The sequence below is a fragment of the Schizophyllum commune genome (genome assembly GCF_000143185.2).
Source record: "Schizophyllum commune H4-8 unplaced genomic scaffold SCHCOscaffold_16, whole genome shotgun sequence".
Lineage (NCBI taxonomy): Eukaryota > Fungi > Basidiomycota > Agaricomycetes > Agaricales > Schizophyllaceae > Schizophyllum > Schizophyllum commune.
This window is the reverse complement of record NW_026089553.1, coordinates 100,940-116,222: the sequence shown is the minus strand read 5'-3', so window position 1 is coordinate 116,222 and position 15,283 is coordinate 100,940. Positions and strand designations below refer to the sequence as shown.

At 57.1% G+C, this 15,283-nt stretch overlaps 8 protein-coding genes across 8 annotated transcripts; 5 read left to right on the top strand and 3 right to left on the bottom strand.

Annotated features, from left to right (window-relative positions):
- The first annotated feature begins 42 nt into the window (after positions 1 to 42).
- SCHCODRAFT_02644297 (uncharacterized protein) lies at positions 43 to 2,092 on the top strand. The gene is made up of 4 exons (XM_050346384.1): positions 43 to 82; positions 135 to 434; positions 488 to 1,824; positions 1,874 to 2,092. Exons 2-3 carry the CDS (start codon positions 207 to 209, stop codon positions 1,808 to 1,810), a joined length of 1,551 nt encoding a protein of 516 aa, XP_050197108.1. The 5' UTR covers positions 43 to 82; positions 135 to 206; the 3' UTR covers positions 1,811 to 1,824; positions 1,874 to 2,092.
- A 314-nt stretch (positions 2,093 to 2,406) lies between these two features.
- Positions 2,407 to 3,714, top strand: SCHCODRAFT_02673498 (uncharacterized protein; the record flags this gene model as incomplete). The annotated part of the gene is made up of 6 exons (XM_050346682.1): positions 2,407 to 2,570; positions 2,660 to 2,696; positions 2,718 to 3,049; positions 3,079 to 3,152; positions 3,210 to 3,605; positions 3,656 to 3,714. The coding sequence occupies 6 exons, from the start codon at positions 2,407 to 2,409 to the stop codon at positions 3,712 to 3,714; spliced, it is 1,062 nt and encodes a 353-aa protein (XP_050197107.1).
- A 251-nt stretch (positions 3,715 to 3,965) lies between these two features.
- SCHCODRAFT_02644291 (RNA-binding domain-containing protein) lies at positions 3,966 to 5,657 on the top strand. Its single transcript, XM_003026319.2, has 5 exons — positions 3,966 to 4,552; positions 4,607 to 4,712; positions 4,764 to 4,913; positions 4,966 to 5,032; positions 5,082 to 5,657. The coding sequence occupies exons 1-5, from the start codon at positions 4,425 to 4,427 to the stop codon at positions 5,351 to 5,353; spliced, it is 723 nt and encodes a 240-aa protein (XP_003026365.2). The 5' UTR covers positions 3,966 to 4,424; the 3' UTR covers positions 5,354 to 5,657.
- Positions 5,658 to 5,744: 87 nt separating this feature from the next.
- On the bottom strand, positions 5,745 to 8,347 carry SCHCODRAFT_02644288 (uncharacterized protein). The gene is made up of 12 exons (XM_003026408.2): positions 8,061 to 8,347; positions 7,903 to 7,974; positions 7,721 to 7,800; positions 7,655 to 7,671; positions 7,566 to 7,604; positions 7,482 to 7,512; positions 7,413 to 7,429; positions 7,322 to 7,356; positions 7,125 to 7,270; positions 6,563 to 7,059; positions 6,093 to 6,501; positions 5,745 to 6,014 (listed from the first exon to the last, which is right to left on the bottom strand). Exons 1-12 carry the CDS (start codon positions 8,232 to 8,234, stop codon positions 5,840 to 5,842), a joined length of 1,692 nt encoding a protein of 563 aa, XP_003026454.1. The 5' UTR covers positions 8,235 to 8,347; the 3' UTR covers positions 5,745 to 5,839.
- A 398-nt stretch (positions 8,348 to 8,745) lies between these two features.
- On the bottom strand, positions 8,746 to 10,243 carry SCHCODRAFT_02644282 (NAD(P)-binding protein). The gene is made up of 2 exons (XM_003026409.2): positions 9,389 to 10,243; positions 8,746 to 9,340 (listed from the first exon to the last, which is right to left on the bottom strand). Exons 1-2 carry the CDS (start codon positions 9,983 to 9,985, stop codon positions 9,017 to 9,019), a joined length of 921 nt encoding a protein of 306 aa, XP_003026455.2. The 5' UTR covers positions 9,986 to 10,243; the 3' UTR covers positions 8,746 to 9,016.
- Positions 10,244 to 10,396: 153 nt separating this feature from the next.
- SCHCODRAFT_02644281 (NAD(P)-binding protein) lies at positions 10,397 to 11,744 on the bottom strand. The gene is made up of 2 exons (XM_003026410.2): positions 10,930 to 11,744; positions 10,397 to 10,882 (listed from the first exon to the last, which is right to left on the bottom strand). Exons 1-2 carry the CDS (start codon positions 11,527 to 11,529, stop codon positions 10,559 to 10,561), a joined length of 924 nt encoding a protein of 307 aa, XP_003026456.1. The 5' UTR covers positions 11,530 to 11,744; the 3' UTR covers positions 10,397 to 10,558.
- Positions 11,745 to 11,809: 65 nt separating this feature from the next.
- SCHCODRAFT_02644280 (uncharacterized protein) lies at positions 11,810 to 13,890 on the top strand. The gene is made up of 10 exons (XM_003026320.2): positions 11,810 to 11,999; positions 12,056 to 12,137; positions 12,187 to 12,305; positions 12,362 to 12,409; positions 12,457 to 12,512; positions 12,558 to 12,580; positions 12,631 to 12,748; positions 12,799 to 12,882; positions 12,935 to 13,421; positions 13,477 to 13,890. Exons 1-10 carry the CDS (start codon positions 11,920 to 11,922, stop codon positions 13,769 to 13,771), a joined length of 1,392 nt encoding a protein of 463 aa, XP_003026366.1. The 5' UTR covers positions 11,810 to 11,919; the 3' UTR covers positions 13,772 to 13,890.
- A 298-nt stretch (positions 13,891 to 14,188) lies between these two features.
- SCHCODRAFT_02123674 (uncharacterized protein) lies at positions 14,189 to 14,945 on the top strand. Its single transcript, XM_050341866.1, has one exon. It carries the CDS (start codon positions 14,231 to 14,233, stop codon positions 14,741 to 14,743), a length of 513 nt encoding a protein of 170 aa, XP_050197106.1. The 5' UTR covers positions 14,189 to 14,230; the 3' UTR covers positions 14,744 to 14,945.
- Positions 14,946 to 15,283: the final 338 nt, after the last annotated feature.

Genomic DNA, 15,283 nt, shown 5'->3' with positions numbered 1-15,283 from the left:
ACGCATGCCCCGAGCACATTGCAAGTTGCAAGCTACCACCATCAGCGCTTCGACGGAAAATCTTCTTCTGCGGTAGTTTACGGTGAGATGGTTCTGGAAGTCGCAATCGAACGTCTTCGCTGATAGTCAAGCAGCTTAGTAGGTATCCTGTGCTTTCGCCTTCTCTGTCACGGCTCCCTAGCAGATTGCCGATTCGCTCTCGCGCCATGCATCCCGTTTTGCGGACGCCTGAGCTCATCGAAGAGATATTCAGCTTCCTCCCGCGTTCCTCGCTTTCTGTCTTGGCGAGAACATGCGGATCTTTCTTCCATCCGGCGGCTTGCAGAGTCTGGGGCAGATGTGATACGCTCTTACACTTGGTCATGTGTTTGCCCACTTCCTGCTGGGAGCGTGTAGACTACACTCCCGGAGTGGTAAGCGATGGTTTGAGCCTGGTACGTATTCTTAAACCAATCATACAATTCCAAAGAGTTCTAATGCGCCATAGAGAATTACTCGCCAAATCGCCGTCGCTGACACTCAACGATTGCGGATATACGCCGCGTTCATATCCGATTTCAGCATCTTCGGAATGGAGGTCGCAGTGGCTCCCTCAGACATCGCACACCTTGCCGGTGTGATGGACGGGGGTTATCTCCTGCCCAACCTGCGTCGCTTCTACTACCACGGGCCCCGTCATCGTTCTCTATCCGCTATACTGCCTCTGCTACATCCTCCGGGGCTTTCTGTTCTCATGATATCTCTCTGGAAGTCAGAATCGCCTTCGGCAATGGATTTAGCAGGCGCTGCGGAAGAGATCTCAGCCCTGCGCCTGCTCAAGGCGAGAGGCATCGCCAGCATAACGTCACTGTCCTTCGCCATCGACTTCGGAGATCCACGGGTCCGGCTTACTCCTTGGGCTGAGCTCCTCGCCGGTTGGGATAGCCTGCGATTTCTGAGCATCTCCGATGATATCGACAACGCTGCATTGCTTTCCATCGCAAACCTACCTTGCCTCCATACACTGACACTTCACAACCAGCATGAACCTGTGCCATGGAGCGTACCGCCACAGTGGCGCTCATCGTCGACCATGCGCTCGCTCAAACTCTCTAAGTCTCTGGTTGCTTCTGCGGTGGCGTTCATCCACAGCTTCCAAATGGCTCCTATCGAAAGTCTAGATGTCATATATGTCCAAGACGGCGTAGAAAACCCCATTCGAGCCATATGTCGCGCCGTTGGGCAATCCTGCAACGTACAGTCCCTCACAAGCGTACGTCTGACCCCTCCTGACTACTATTCTCAAGTCGCCGAAGACGGACCGGTCCACGATATCACTGAGTTCGAGCCGCTACTCTCCTTTCGGCGCTTGACGTCGCTGCGGATCAAATCGCACAGCGTTTTGTCTCTGCGCGACGAGGATGTCCTGCGCATCGCTCGGGCGCTTCCAGACCTGAACACGCTTGAGCTAGGGGGAAACGTGTGGCGCACGCCGAAGTGCACCATGCTCAGTTTGCTTCATCTGGCTCGCTACTGCCCGTGCCTCGCGTATCTCACCCTCGCCGTCGATGCTAGGGAGACCCGTATACCCGAGGGCACCCCCACCGACGTTGTACAGCAGTCGCTCATACTGATTTATGTTCATCAATCACCCATAGCTTCTGAAATGGCTGTCGCGTCGTTCTTGTGGAGATTCTTTCCGTACTTAATGGCTGTCATACCGAAGGGGCGTGCTGGACTGCACGAGGATCAGGGGGAGCTACGTCGTCGCCAGCTATGGCGACGGGTCAATCAAGCACGTAGATCAGTTCGCCGAGGTATTCAACATTGACGCAGGTTAATGAGGTCAGTTTACTACCATTCTTTCGGCTAGGGTGACTGAACAATGTTATAGAGCGAAACTCGATCTCGATTTCCATGCTCCCAATACTTCCCTTGAGTGGTGATACATATATGTGGCGCACACGCCGAGGAGCTGACGGGAAGACGAAATCGGAAGGTGTCTTTGTTTGGCAGCGACCTTGTGGACTGTTTCCCATTCCTCAGTATTTATCGACCTTGGCCTACGTCTCGCAATCTGAAAATGTGGCGGATGATTCTGCTCATGACCGGACTCAGACTCGAGTTCTGATACGAGATGGTTCTGATCCAATCCTTGTGACCAACGCAATGGAACTGCAGAAGCCATTTGGGCTTGCGCCGCTGACTGTGATGCTTCCAACTCTTGATGATAAGCCAACAGGATCATTGAGCGGGGATGATACGTCAATGATCGTCCATCCAGATGCGTGGAATGCGCATGTCTCGGAAACAGTGCGCTAACGATTACCTTTCTTGCAGAAGCGAGCTTAGCGATGCCTCGTGCGATTTCTGTAGCGCGGACCTTCGTTTGGTTAACGTGTGCTTTACTGTCGCTCTCCTTTCGCCATGGCGGCAGTCGAGCTAGCTCAAGAGCTGAAAGACGCCATCATCGACGAGCTCTACTCGAAGAGAGACTTCCGCTCGCTCGCCTCTTGCGCTCTTGCTCACAGCTCATTCCGAACGACTAGTCAGAAGTATCTCTTTCGACACATTCGGTTGGGATCGGGACCGTCGGCCAGACGCTTCCACGCGCGTTTTTCGAGTATTATGAGCATCACGAGGCGGAGTGGACGTCGTATCTGTGGATAACGAAGGAAAGGACGGTCCTGGCGGAAATTCTCGACTTGCTCCCCATCGTGCGTACCCTCTTCATTCAGTCATGGAACGACAGCTGCGCCGTTGGGATCAACGACGTGCCTCTCCTTGACGCACTCGAACGCGCCTCGCGCCGCTGCCTGTACACGCTGGGTTGGTACGGCTCTGGTGGGATACACGACCAGATCTTGGGCGACGAGCGTTGTCAAGTGCGTGACCTCCGCATGATCCAGACTCGCGCAGGCTTCTACAGCCAGGACAGGACGCCAAAGGTGCCCCTCAAGAGTTTGGTGTTGAGCGGGATACATTATGTGCCAGCGGACGTTCCGCGACGCTATGTCAGTCACCTATCCCAGGGTCATCCTCTGGACGTCCGCGGCCTCGAGGTCCTAATGTGGACTCGCGCGTCGTTCACAAAGAGAGGCATGATATCGTCATGATCCTGCAGAAGTGTCATAACACGTTGCGCGCGCTTGATCTCTATGGTCCTGACCTCGGTGAGCAGGGCTTCTGTTGTCCCTTTGAAGAGTTGTGCTGAACGAGGTTGTCCGCAGTAGGCAACATATGGCTCGACTTGAATCGCCTCGAGAAGCTTCGACTCTTGTCCATCCGCGGCTCCTCCAAGGATAAGTACGCGTGGGAGCTCATCATATACGATGTCACCCGCGTCCTCGCGACCGCCGTCTGCGTCGAGCATCTGGCCATCGAAATTTACCTCGTTTCGCCGGTGGATGACGCCGAAGATAGGTGGTGGAACGAGTTAAGTCGGACCCTCATAAACTATAATCTGCAGCTGGGGCGCACGCTCAAGTCTGTCACGCTGCATCTCCGACGCCCTAAAAAGCACTGGATCAACAAGGTTGTGTCCGAATTGCCAGACACCGCGTTCGTCCGGGGCAAGATGCCTGCCCTTGCATCGCGTGTGGCATTGAATGTCGAGAGGGATCCAGGTGAGTGCTTTGTAGCTGTGACAACTTAGGCAGCTGAGTGATTTCATCAGTACGGGACTCTTTCTCGCGCTCGCTCGTACCGCTCGAGCTCTTGGAGGACGGGCAGTAGATATACATTGACTTGTGTTTGACAAGCATTCTACGACAACGCACTACATCGAATCCATGCATGAATGAGCTTCGAAATAGACGCGGTAACGGAGATAATTTTGTGAAAGGCCCTTGTGCTCAGGGTGGTTAAGGTTCGACTTGTGGGTCCATGTTTGGACCTGGGCCGTCATCGGCGCGTGGCTGTGCGCGATGTGGTGCCTTTTGCGCGGCTGGAGACGCAAACGAGCGCGACTTGTCCCCAACCATCACGAGCAACCAGCAAACCAGCAAAATGGAAGACGGTACGTTCTCGCCATCCGCCACGACGGCAACGCGTACCTCGTCGTCGACGACGCCAGCGACGCGCTCTTTCTCTTCCCGTACCCGCCAGCCGCTCCTCGTCAGGCCTGCGTCAGCTCAAGGCTGACCACCTCTCGACTACCGACCACCCTTTCCCGGTGCTCCCCTTCGTATACGAGCTCTCAGACGGCATGCGACGCGTCCAGCCACGGTCGGCCAGTTCCAACCCTCGCGCATGTCTTTCGGCTCTTTTTTCGCGTCGGCATACATACCCTCCTCGCCCAGTCCCCCAACCGTCCGGTCCTCTTACAACCATGTCCGACGCAACCCCCGCCTTTCGCTGCTCCCAACGCTACTGCATATCCATCTTAAGCCCCGGCTTCCGTCACAGGCATCAGCATTCCGGCGAACGAGAGCAACGGCGCTCCCATGACGGGCGTCGACGACTATGGCAGGCGCTCGCCCGTTCGCGACAATGGTCCCCGTCGGTCGAGCAGGAGCCGTAGCCCAGGAGCACGAGGGGATGATCGTGACCGTGGTGAACGCGACCAAGGAGGGTGCGTAGTGGCGACTCCGTCAAAGACGTACTTCTTACATTGTTTTGTTCGCAGTCGTGGCGACGGGCGCACTAACCCCGGTAACAACCTCCACGTCTCTGGCCTTAGCCACAAGATAGACACTCGCGACCTTGAGGCCGCTTTCAAGGAATTCGGCCGTGTATGCGCAAACCCTCCTCCGAACCATTCCCTTCATTGACGCCCGCATTAGGTCCAGAAGGCATCTGTCATGTACGACCCTCACACTCGCGAGTCTCGTGGCTTCGGCTTCGTGACCATGGAGAGCCCAGAGGAAGCTGAGGCTGCCGTCAATGGCCTCAATGGCACCGAGTTGCAGGGCAAGATCATTCGCGTCGAGAAGGTCAGTCGATCGAGAGTTGGCCCCTGTAACTGCAGCTTAATTGACCTTCCAGGCTCGTCGCGGCCGTGCTCGCACACCAACACCGGGCCGCTACTATGGCCCGCCCAAGCGCTTTGACTGTCCGTCTTTTCCCACTGTACTTTCCATCATCGTCTCACGTTCTTCCAGCGGAGCGTCCATATGACCCCAGGCCGTACGATAACCGTTACCGTGATGACCGCGGTCATGGTGGCCGCGGCGGTGGGCGCGACCGCTACGACGAGCCCCGTCGGGACTATGACCGGGGAGGCTACCGCGACTACGACCGCGGCAGCTACCGCGACTATGACCGCGGTGGTGACCGCCCGAGCTACGGCGGTGGCGGTCGTGGTGACCGCGAGTACGACAGCAGGCGCTACGACGACCGCCGCGCTGCTCCCGCTGCTGAGCCTCGGTACTAAGTTATGTGTAAGTCAACGCGATGGATGGGTGCCACATGTACGGTCTCTTCGCCGTACATGTAGTCCCCTCCCCGCATATATGGTCCCCAATCCGCACATATGGACTGTCTTTTCTGCGGTATTCTGGCTATGTGATGTGTTCTGTCTTGGCTGGGTCCGGTGTGTGCGGTGGTACTTTGAAGAAAAGGCTCTCGAGAACGGCTTGTGCGAGGACTCGCTATATACGTTATGTTGACCTGCCCCGTGCGCCTGTACGCTGTATACTTGTAGGGTAGGTCCTTAAATATGCAGGTCACTTCCTGTCGTTGTCTGGTGTGGTCTTGAGCATGTCCCGATGGTCCAAGAGTGGTCAGTAAAAAACTGCAGATACATCGTGAGGCTCTACGTTGTGGCAAAACAACATGCGATGTTTGACGACCAGGTGTTGGGATGCAAGAGAATACATTACAAGTACAAGAAAAATCATCTTTCTGTTCCCCTACACCTTCAGTCGTGCTCGCAACCTCCCACCCACTTGGGGTTCTGAGGCGCCCAAGTTGCTTTGCACTTGTAAGGACCGTCGGTGAGATTCTTGGCCTCCATGCGTGTCTTGACTGTTCGGTGTATCTTTGGCTCCTCGTTCTTGCGGCGAGGAACGCAGCGACCGCTGCCCAGGTGGAACCTGAAGCGTACGGTCAGATGCATTGACAGAACAGCGTTCAAGCTGGAAGGCGGGCGGAGACAAGAGAATGATACTCACTTATACTTCTTCACCCACTCGTCGTTCTCATTCTGGAAGCGCGCCTTCGCAGGGATGCACTCCAGCAGCCACCACGCCTTCACGCGCTTCAGCTCGTCGTTCGTCGGAGTGCACGCGTCGCGCAGGTCCTCGACCTCCTCGTTCACGAACGGGTCCGCGCCCTCGACCACCGTCGCGTCCGTCGCCTTGCGGGCGTGCGCGGAATAGCGCGCGTCGTCGGCGCTGAGGGGCGGCGGGCGCGGCTGGATCTCGGGATAGAGCGTGCTGGGGTCGAGGCCGACGCGCGGGAGGAGGTCGCGGTAGAAGAGGATGCCGGTGTTGAGCATGAAGCACTGGCGGATCATCCAGCGGAGGGGGATGCGGGCGAGGGAGTAGCGCTCGTCGTTGCGGACGGCGCCGCCGCCGACGTCTAGGGGGGTTGATTTAGCCGAATGGACGAAGGGAGGATAAGGAAGAAGGGAAACGCGCACCGCAGTGACACCCGGAGAACCAGACCTCCTGCACGTCGGTGATGTACTTCCCGCCGTCGCCGTACTTGCGCTCGAGCTGGCGCATCTTCGTGCCCTTGCGCTTCCCGTCCTTGTCCTTGTCGCCGTCCTTCCCGTTTTTATCCTTGTCTTTCCCGTTGCCGTTCTTCTTCCCCGCGTCCTCGTCGTGGTCGTGGTCGAAGTCCGCGCCCTTTCCCCAAACCGACCCTCCAACGCGCGTATCCGTACTCGCCATGCTCAAGCGCCTGTTCGTATCGCCGTGGGAGCTGCTACCACTGGCCTGGCGGGTATGCTCGCTGTTGCTGTGGTCGTGCTTGTGCTCTTTGACATCCTTCTTTCGAGGCCGGATGTAGAAGCTGGGCTGAAAGCGCACGCGATGCTCGTCGAGCGCGAGAGCGTGGCGGAAGTAGCGGATGTGCGTATTGCTGAGGGTGAACGGCAGCCGCTTGGGGATAATACCGACGGAGGCAACCGTGTCCCTGCGAGGGAGGAGGTTGTTGAGATCAGCGTGAAAGGACGGGGTCTCGCGCGATTTGGTGCGTACCAGACTCCAACCATCTCGACGCTGACGTCGATGCTGAAAGAACGCTTGAAGGCGGTGCTCTGGCGCCACCCTTCTTCATCTTCACGGGAGTACATAGTGAAGGCGAAGGGGATTTGCTGGCGGTTGCCGCGCGGGAGGAGGCCAACCTACAAGACCTCGTTAGCTTTGCTGTCTACGCTAATGATGTCAAAACCTACCTTGTGCAGCATTCCAGCCAGCGAGCGGGCAATGTCTAGGATGCGCTTCGTTCAGCCACCCAGTCAACTAGTTGGAGTCTATGCAACGTACAAGCGCCGCGAGAGAACCTGAAAGTCTGGTTAGATGCGACCTATGCTTGGAGTACTTCCACATACGCACCCGAAAAGAAAGATCTTGTCACCCTCCTGATCTGGTAAGGCAAGGTCAGCGCGGACTGCTTATCTTTACCTGGACTGTACGTACAGTTGTCCGACAGGAATTCGTAGCCAGCGATGACGTGACCTGGTGTGTTCCTCAGCGAGGTATCTTAGGTGTCGACGTCGTATACTTACGATCCAGGTTCTTGGCACTGCGAGGCGTATTAGAAGGAGGAAATCCGATAGACAAGGTTCACTCACATCATTGCATCGACAATTTGTGACAGCTTCGCGCGTACGGGGCTTGCGCCATGCTTCATATTGTATGCCCCAATTCCAGCCTAGTAGACCACCGTTAGCGCGCCGTTGAACTCTCAGTGACAAAAAGGGAAGACGCGGAGGACTAGTAGAGCAGTATTGAACCGCAGGCCGAACTTGCTCACCTGATAGTAGACCAGTTGCTTCTCGGGCTTGTCCTTTTTGAGGAGGGAGACGAAGTTGACGACGTTGGAGTTCTGTGGTGGCGGGGTGAGTATGAGGTGGTCTCACCCGTCGCGACTGGCGCCCTCATTCCCTCCTCTCCTGCAGACCTGCAACTCACATCATCGTCGAACTGATTCCCCGTCCCATCGAAGGCGAGGATCAGACAGCGGTGCGAATTGTCTTCCGGCACGGTGGCCGCGTTCTCGATGTTGTGGAAGTCAAAGCCGCCGGCGTCGTTCCGGCCGGCCATGTCGTGCGTGTCCTCAGTGAGGAGGTTCTTTATGTGAGGCATGGTGGAAGCCGGCGAAGCGTACGGTCGAGCGGGCAAGTGTGGTTGGCGTACTGCGTCTACCAGACGAGTACGACGAGACGATAGGAGATCGACGTCAGTGGGCCCTCTCCCACCTTATATACCCCGACCACAGAGAGCCGAGGAACGGGCGGTAGGAGACGTCAGAGGCCGGCCCTTGTGGGATATACACCGGCGCTCGATGCCAGCGGGTGGCAGGACGTCGTCTGATTGCCGTTCTCTCAGCGATACGAACGTTCGAATTTGGGGCTAAGCGTGTTCAGCAGACCATGGCGCATCCTCGAATCTTCATGGTGCAAATGATAGCGCTCCATCGAGAGGTAACTCGAAGGATGAGGAGGGTCTGAAGAGCGCGGATCGCTAAGGGAAAGCACTGTCGACAGACGAACATTTGGTGGAGGACGAGGATGTGGCGCTGGGATGGCCGATCTCAACGGAAGGGTGTGATGTCGGAGGACGGACACGTCGAGCCTCCGAGAGCATAGCATGTGAGCGCTAAAGATGCATCCCGAAGACGCCCAAGACATGCAGTCTGCCCAGGTTCTGTCAACGGCATGAGAGTTGTAGGCGCACATTACGGCATCCTAGTATTAGAAGAGCCAACATGTCATACATAGGACCGGAAGGAACAATACACAGTAAAGCAAACACACGAACCCTCACCGAGTCTACCCAACATCAGGTCATCCCTGGTCCAAACCTCCCAGGCGATGCGAGGCATCTCCGCTCTGACGCGCGAAGCCTCAGTCAGCACCACATTAAACCTAGGACGTAGGCTGAGAATGCGTCTCCTGGATTGTGTGTTCCCACAGCTTCTTCCTCTGCTCCTCCGTCCCGTCGTAGTTCTTGCGTCCAATATCGTCTCCGTGGTTGTCGAACCGCGAGAAGCCAGGTTTCGCATGCAACAGCGCGTAGGTCATGTAGTCCGCACACACTTCCTCGGGGACGCTGGCAAGGTAGGCGAGGGGGTAGAGCGCGTAAGACATGGCCTTGATGAGGTAGGAGTTGGAGTTCTTGATGATGCCCGTGCGTACACCGCCAGGGTAGATGTGCGAGAAGGAGATGGTGGGATTGCGGGCGGCGAATTCCTGGGACGAGGTTAGCAATGGGAGCAGAGGGAAGTGGGTGAGACGCACCTCCAGCGCAAGGTCATTGTAGGTGGTGCCCTGGTCAGCGGCGTTCTTCAGCGAGTATGTACGCTTCAAGCCCAGATCGTCAACGTCGATAGGGCCCCCGTGCCCCGCCGAGAACACGCTCATGACCTTTGCGTCCTCCCCTTTCTCCTGCGCCGCCTTCACCTGCGGCAGCAAGTCGTTGATGGAGGTCCACCGCGCGTAGTAGTGTGCCGCGAGCTTCCGATCGATGCCTTCGTCCGTGTCCGTCCGCCCATTGAGCGAGAAGAAGCCAGCGGAGATGACGAGGTAGTTAATCGTGGGCAGCTGGAGCTTGATGTCCTTCGCTGCTGCATGTACATTGCGCATCAAGGTGACGTCGCAGGGGACGAAGGAGGAGAGGGTGTTCGCGGGGGAGGGGAAGGACGCAATGAGCTCCTTCGCGGCAGCCTGGTTGCGACCAACTATCACGATGCGCGCGTTCCCCTTGGTCGCGCGAGCGAGAGCGTAGGCCATACCGTGACCGATCCCGCTCGTGCCGCCGACGAAGACGGCGTTGACAGGGTTGGCGGTGAACTTGAATGCAGCATTCGCGGCGCGTGCTGCGGCGAGGGAGGGCATGGTGAAAGTGGAGACAGGAGGATGACTACTGATCGCCTAAGACATATCCTGTGGGCTTATACGCAGCGAGGGGGGACGCGTGTCGGGTGTCGTATGCGTTCGGCATCGTCAGGTCCATGATCATCATTCCGAGCGTAATCTGAGCCTCAGATCGCCACCCGCAAGCCTCTAACTTCACAGGGAAGTCTTCTTTGTCTGCAAAAGTGATGAGGACGATGGACCTGTTACTGGACTTGCTCAGGCAGTTGGAAGGAAGTGAGATGGCGGTGACGCAGATCTATCCTGTCGGCCATATCCGAACGAGCACGTGCACAAATATTGAACCTCCTGCAGTCGAAATCGGGCCCGTGTTAGGGGGTTTCACGCGATGAGAAAGAGCAAATATCAGCCATCATAGATGCCAGAGGACAATGAAGTGGAAAAGAGGATCATTTTGGCGAAAACAATACGTAGATAGTACAGGCAAGCCACTCAGGCCAATCCAGTCAAATCCGCTCCTGCTGCCCTCATCTCAGTCCGTTGGGCAAGCATACAACGCGATAACCAACCGCTGCGTTCCAATCCCCATTACATCTAGCAGGTAGGTTGCGACTTCGTCTCCTCAATGGTATGCTCCCACAATCTCTTCCTCTGTTCCTCGGTCCCGTCGTAGTTGAGGCGCCCAATATCATCTCCATGGTTGTTGAAGCGCGAGAAACCGGGTTTCGCGTGCAGCAGCGCGTAGGTCATCCAGTCCGCGCATTCCTCCTCGGATACGGTGCGGAGGTAGGCGATGGGGTAGAAGAGGTAGGTGAGCGCTTTGATGAGATATGAATCAGAGTTTTTGACGATGCTGGTACGGACGGTGCCAGGGTAGGTGTGGACGAAGGAGATGTTGGGGTTGCGAGCGGCGAATTCCTGCGTCGGGGTGAGTAGACGGTCGATCACGAAGAGAGGGGACGTACCTCTAGCGCCAGATCGTTGTAAGTGATGCCTTGGTAAGCGGCGTTCTTGAGGGAGTAGGTGCGCTTGAGGCCGAGATCGTTGACATTGATCGGGCCTCCATGACCTGCCGAGAAGACGCTCATGACCTTCGCCTCCTCCCCCTTCTCCGCCGCGGCCTTCAGCTGAGGCAGCAAGTCGTTGATAAACGCCCAGCGCGCGTAGTAGTGTGCCGCGAGCTTGCGGTCGATCCCCTCCTCTGTCTCGTTGCGCCCGCTAAGCGTGAAGAAGCCGGCGGAGATGACGAGGTAGTTGATTGTTGAGAGCTGGGACTTGATTGACTCAGCGGCAGCGTGCACGTTGCGCATGAGCGTCACGTCGCAGGAGACGAAGGTCGACAGTGTATTGGCAGGGGAGGGAAAAGACGCGATGAGCTCCTTCGCGGCGGTCTGGTTGCGCCCGACGATGACGATCTGCGCGTTCCCTTTCGTTGCGCGTGCAAGGGCGAGGGCCATGCCATGACCGATGCCGGCTGTACCGCCGACGAATACGGCACGCACGGGGTTCGGCGAGGTGAACTTGAAGGCAGCATTCGCGGCGCGGGCTGCTGCGAGAGGAGGCATGGTGGTTGGGAGCAAGGAGGTATGTGGGGGCTATGCCTTGTGCGTTACAGCCTGAATAAGCGCCGAGGACGCGTCGTGGTCCCTCGGCAACGGACCGTCAGGATCATGCACCTGATGGTTCCGTGCTGAGCGGTGTCCGTCTGATACGAGCATCACTGTACGATTCCTCAATCCAGATGGACGACCATAGAGCTGCCTTGAGTACGGACTTGAAGTCCATGAGAGACGAACGCTGGATAAAAGATGAGAAGTACGTGAATGATCTGGACCACGCACGTGCGCGCGCGCCGCCGACGTCGTCCGGTTTTTTCGCGTCATGCCTGCGTCTTTCTCCCGACCTTCCATCTTCCGGCTGCGAGGACACGGCCCCGGACGACGGCGACGACGACAATGGCAGCCTACACCCCGCGCTACATACCCCAGCACTCGCTCGAAAACCTCAAGAAGTACTCATATAAGGGGGTGGACAAGTACGCGACGCGGTTTCCCTGCATGAGGTCGTTGAGAAGTGCTGATCGCGGTGCAGGTCGTTGCTGTCGCAGTATGTCCTCAATCCGTTCTGGAACTGGTTCGTCACGCTCTGGCCGACGAGCGTGGCGCCGAACACGGTGCGTGGTCCGCTAGGAAGTGGGGGAAGTGCCTGATGTCCTGCTGCAGATCACGTTCTCCGGCCTCTGTCTCGTCGGATTCAACTTCCTCACGATGCTCTATTACGACCCCCAATATCTTACGATGAAGGAGGGAGGGAACGTGCCGCCGAACTGGATCTACTTCACGTGTGTCGCTCGTCCACCGTCGGAGGTGAAGGGAACTAACTCGAAGCTCTTTACAGCTGGGCCGCAGGTCTCTTCTGGTACCAGGCTTTCGACGCGATCGATGGGTACGCTCCTCCTTTCTTAGCTCCCCCCTCTCACTCATGCCATACAGCAAGCAAGCACGCCGGACAGGCATGGCAGGGCCGCTGGGGGAGATGTTCGATCATGGTGCGTACTTAGGTCTCGCATGAGCCCCCGCTGATGTCATGTCAGGCTGTGACGCGTTGAACACCACTGTATGTTCTTATCTGGGCAGGGGAACCCATTTGCTGAACGCCTTGACCAGCTCGAGGCGCTCTTGACCTGCTACGCGCTGAACCTGGGCCGCTCGTGGTGGACGGTTGCCTCGCAAATCGCTACGCTCGCCAATTTCTATCTTACGACATGGGAAGAATACCATACGGGTACGCTCCCAATGGGCCTGCTGTCCGCACCTTGCTTACCGGCTCTTCAGGCCAACTATACCTTGGCGTCTTCTCCGGCCCCGTCGAGGGCATCATAATGATTGTTTTCCTCTACATAATAACCGGATTTTATGGTAAGTCGCGCCACTTCTTCTCCGTCATGCACCGTATTGATATCTACTCCAGGCCCTACCTTCTGGGATACCGGCATCCTCACCGTCGCCAACCTTGAGAACGTGCCTCCCTTCGATCGCATTCCCAACATCGGCCTCAACGAAGCCTTCATGTACTTCGGCGCCGTCGGCCTCGCTTTCAACATCTTCACGAGCTATGGGAACGTCCTCAAGGCCGTCCGCCACACCAACGCCTCGCGCTGGCGCCCGATGCTCTACCTCATGCCGTTCCCCGTCATGGCAGGGGTGCAGGTCGCGTGGCTCGCGAGCCCCGCGCCCGCCGACGTGCTCGCCGCCTCTCCGGACACGACGCGCAGCATGATCATGCACTCGCATGCGTTCGTCGCGTTCATCTTGGCCTTTGGGCTGCAATTTGCGCACCAGGTAGGGCGGATGATATTGGCGCATGTGACGAAGGGGGACTTCCCCTGGTTCGACTGGATGTGGGCGTGGACAGTGCTGGGAGCGGTGGACGCGAACCTTCCGAGGCTTATTGGACGGTGAGTGGGACGGTTTTCTCATTTCTTTTGAGACTCGTGCTGATGGGTCCAATAGCGCGCCGCTGATTCAGACCACGCCCGAGCGGACGGCGCAGTTCGTGTACTTCACACTCACCGTGTCCGCCGCGCTCTACGCGCGCTTCGTCACCCTCGTCATCCGCGACATCACGAACTACCTCGGCATCGCGTGCTTCTCAGTCCAGCGCCGCGACGTCGACGGCGCATGGCACGACGCGCGCGACGTGAAGGCGCACGAGATGAAGGCGGCCGGCGCCAAGGAGCCCAGGCCATACGAGAAGGAGGGAAAAGCGCCCCATGTACGCGACGCGAAGACGGTTAAGCGCGACTGAATTTACGAGCATCGAGCGCGGGACTGATTGTTGTTTGTTGTACGATAGCTGCTGTTGCCGCCGCCGCCGCGCTCGCCGGCGGGGAAGACGTGGACGCTTGTACTGCCTTTGTAGAGCCCCGACCCGAAGACAGACAGACACGAATGAACATGTTGTATAACGATTCGATGCGACGAACGTGTTCGACAAAGACACGACTGGTGGGAGGGGGAGGGAGTAGATGGATGGGATCGACCGCCGCTAACGAGTGGGGGTGAGTTGGCTTTGTGAGGAGGATAGATACCCTGGCACTTGAGGAGGCGTGCACGCAAGAGGACGGGGGAGGATTTATAAGGTCATCTATTGTCTGAGATACCCTACACAAATCATGCCTTTGGGCCTAATGGATTAATCAACACTCTGTACTTGTGTGAAAGAGCTGAGGCAGACTTGGCTCTAGCAATTATTTCGTCGAGTGGCATGCAAGCCCATCGACTTGGCATAGAAGTAGATGAGCTGCACGCGAGGGTGCAGAGGGACAAGATTGGCTTTATTGTAAGACAGCACCCCACTCGACAGAAACGCTCGACAAATGAGGCCTTTCCAACAACAACCAAAGGCCAATCATTCGCTCCACGGCAGATAATCGTCAAATACACTCGCCGGGGAAACGCCTTCCAAACTGGGAACCTTCGCAGATCAACCGGAGACGTTGAGCGCTTTGGGCAGGACGTGGCCCAAGCTGAGGGCTTGATAAGTGCATGGGCTTCGCCGTTGGCAGGACGGTGCTTCATCGTCGGGAGGGCGGAGCTTGTCGTCAAGAAGGAGCTGTCTTCTGTGTCAGTGCTAGAAATCGTGTCTGCAGAGCGGGCGGGTCTTCCCCTTTCTGCGAGGCCAATGAGAGAATTTGCGAAGCGGAAGCAGGCTCAGAAGTACTATTTTCTTGTCGATAGGGTTGTACAAAGTGGCAAGGCGATGTTCTCATCAGACTGAGCATTGGCGACATGCGAGCGCTGGACTTTGTGAGGCCTTCAGCTCGATCGACGTTAAGACAAGCCCTTCCCCTTTTTTCAGGAAGGGAGTCACGAAGCAACAAAGTTGAACACTTGCTTGATACAGGTGAGAAAGTAGCTCAGCAGGGAGGCGGAGTCTTCCTTTCCCCCTTGACTGGTGGTAAGCAGGGAGATGGCGCGGCGGAGAACAACGACAAGACATCATACCATCGGCGGAGAGTACAGTGTTGAAAGATTCAAAATGGCTAAGCTATCGGCGGAAATAGTTTTGCGCTCGTCGACGGAGTGTCGGTGCGAGGTTCTCGAAGAGCAGCACTGGCGGACTAGAAGAGGGGCCAGCGACGTCAAAGAGATAATCGGCGGAGGTAGTCTAGAGATTGTCGATGGAATGTCGGTGTAGGGAAGTTGCGGTCGAGACAGGACTAGCGGGTCGGAGGAGGACAGACACACGCAGCAAAGACGGGATTGGTATCGGCGAGAGAGCTGCTGTTATACACGAATTTTGCTTGATTCGCACGAG

What these genes read in the sequence shown, in the direction of transcription:
- SCHCODRAFT_02644297 (XM_050346384.1), top strand. Translation starts at nt 207, where the DNA reads ATGCATCCCGTTTTGCGGACGCCTGAGCTCATCGAAGAGATATTCAGC. An exon ending in TAAGCGATGGTTTGAGCCTG is followed by an intron (nt 435 to 487) that starts GTACGTATTCTT and finishes AATGCGCCATAG; the next exon opens with AGAATTACTCGCCAAATCGC.
- SCHCODRAFT_02644291 (XM_003026319.2), top strand. Translation starts at nt 4,425, where the DNA reads ATGACGGGCGTCGACGACTATGGCAGGCGCTCGCCCGTTCGCGACAAT. An exon ending in GGTGAACGCGACCAAGGAGG is followed by an intron (nt 4,553 to 4,606) that starts GTGCGTAGTGGC and finishes TTTTGTTCGCAG; the next exon opens with TCGTGGCGACGGGCGCACTA. An exon ending in AGATCATTCGCGTCGAGAAG is followed by an intron (nt 4,914 to 4,965) that starts GTCAGTCGATCG and finishes TTGACCTTCCAG; the next exon opens with GCTCGTCGCGGCCGTGCTCG.
- SCHCODRAFT_02644288 (XM_003026408.2), bottom strand. Translation starts at nt 8,234, where the DNA reads ATGCCTCACATAAAGAACCTCCTCACTGAGGACACGCACGACATGGCC. An exon ending in GGAATCAGTTCGACGATGAT is followed by an intron (nt 7,975 to 8,060) that starts GTGAGTTGCAGG and finishes CCGCCACCACAG; the next exon opens with AACTCCAACGTCGTCAACTT. An exon ending in GTCGAGATGGTTGGAGTCTG is followed by an intron (nt 7,060 to 7,124) that starts GTACGCACCAAA and finishes CCTCCCTCGCAG; the next exon opens with GGACACGGTTGCCTCCGTCG.
- SCHCODRAFT_02644282 (XM_003026409.2), bottom strand. Translation starts at nt 9,985, where the DNA reads ATGCCCTCCCTCGCCGCAGCACGCGCCGCGAATGCTGCATTCAAGTTC. An exon ending in ACAATGACCTTGCGCTGGAG is followed by an intron (nt 9,341 to 9,388) that starts GTGCGTCTCACC and finishes ACCTCGTCCCAG; the next exon opens with GAATTCGCCGCCCGCAATCC.
- SCHCODRAFT_02644281 (XM_003026410.2), bottom strand. Translation starts at nt 11,529, where the DNA reads ATGCCTCCTCTCGCAGCAGCCCGCGCCGCGAATGCTGCCTTCAAGTTC. An exon ending in ACAACGATCTGGCGCTAGAG is followed by an intron (nt 10,883 to 10,929) that starts GTACGTCCCCTC and finishes ACCCCGACGCAG; the next exon opens with GAATTCGCCGCTCGCAACCC.
- SCHCODRAFT_02644280 (XM_003026320.2), top strand. Translation starts at nt 11,920, where the DNA reads ATGGCAGCCTACACCCCGCGCTACATACCCCAGCACTCGCTCGAAAAC. An exon ending in CGAGCGTGGCGCCGAACACG is followed by an intron (nt 12,138 to 12,186) that starts GTGCGTGGTCCG and finishes GTCCTGCTGCAG; the next exon opens with ATCACGTTCTCCGGCCTCTG. An exon ending in GGGGGAGATGTTCGATCATG is followed by an intron (nt 12,513 to 12,557) that starts GTGCGTACTTAG and finishes ATGTCATGTCAG; the next exon opens with GCTGTGACGCGTTGAACACC.
- SCHCODRAFT_02123674 (XM_050341866.1), top strand. Translation starts at nt 14,231, where the DNA reads ATGCAAGCCCATCGACTTGGCATAGAAGTAGATGAGCTGCACGCGAGG.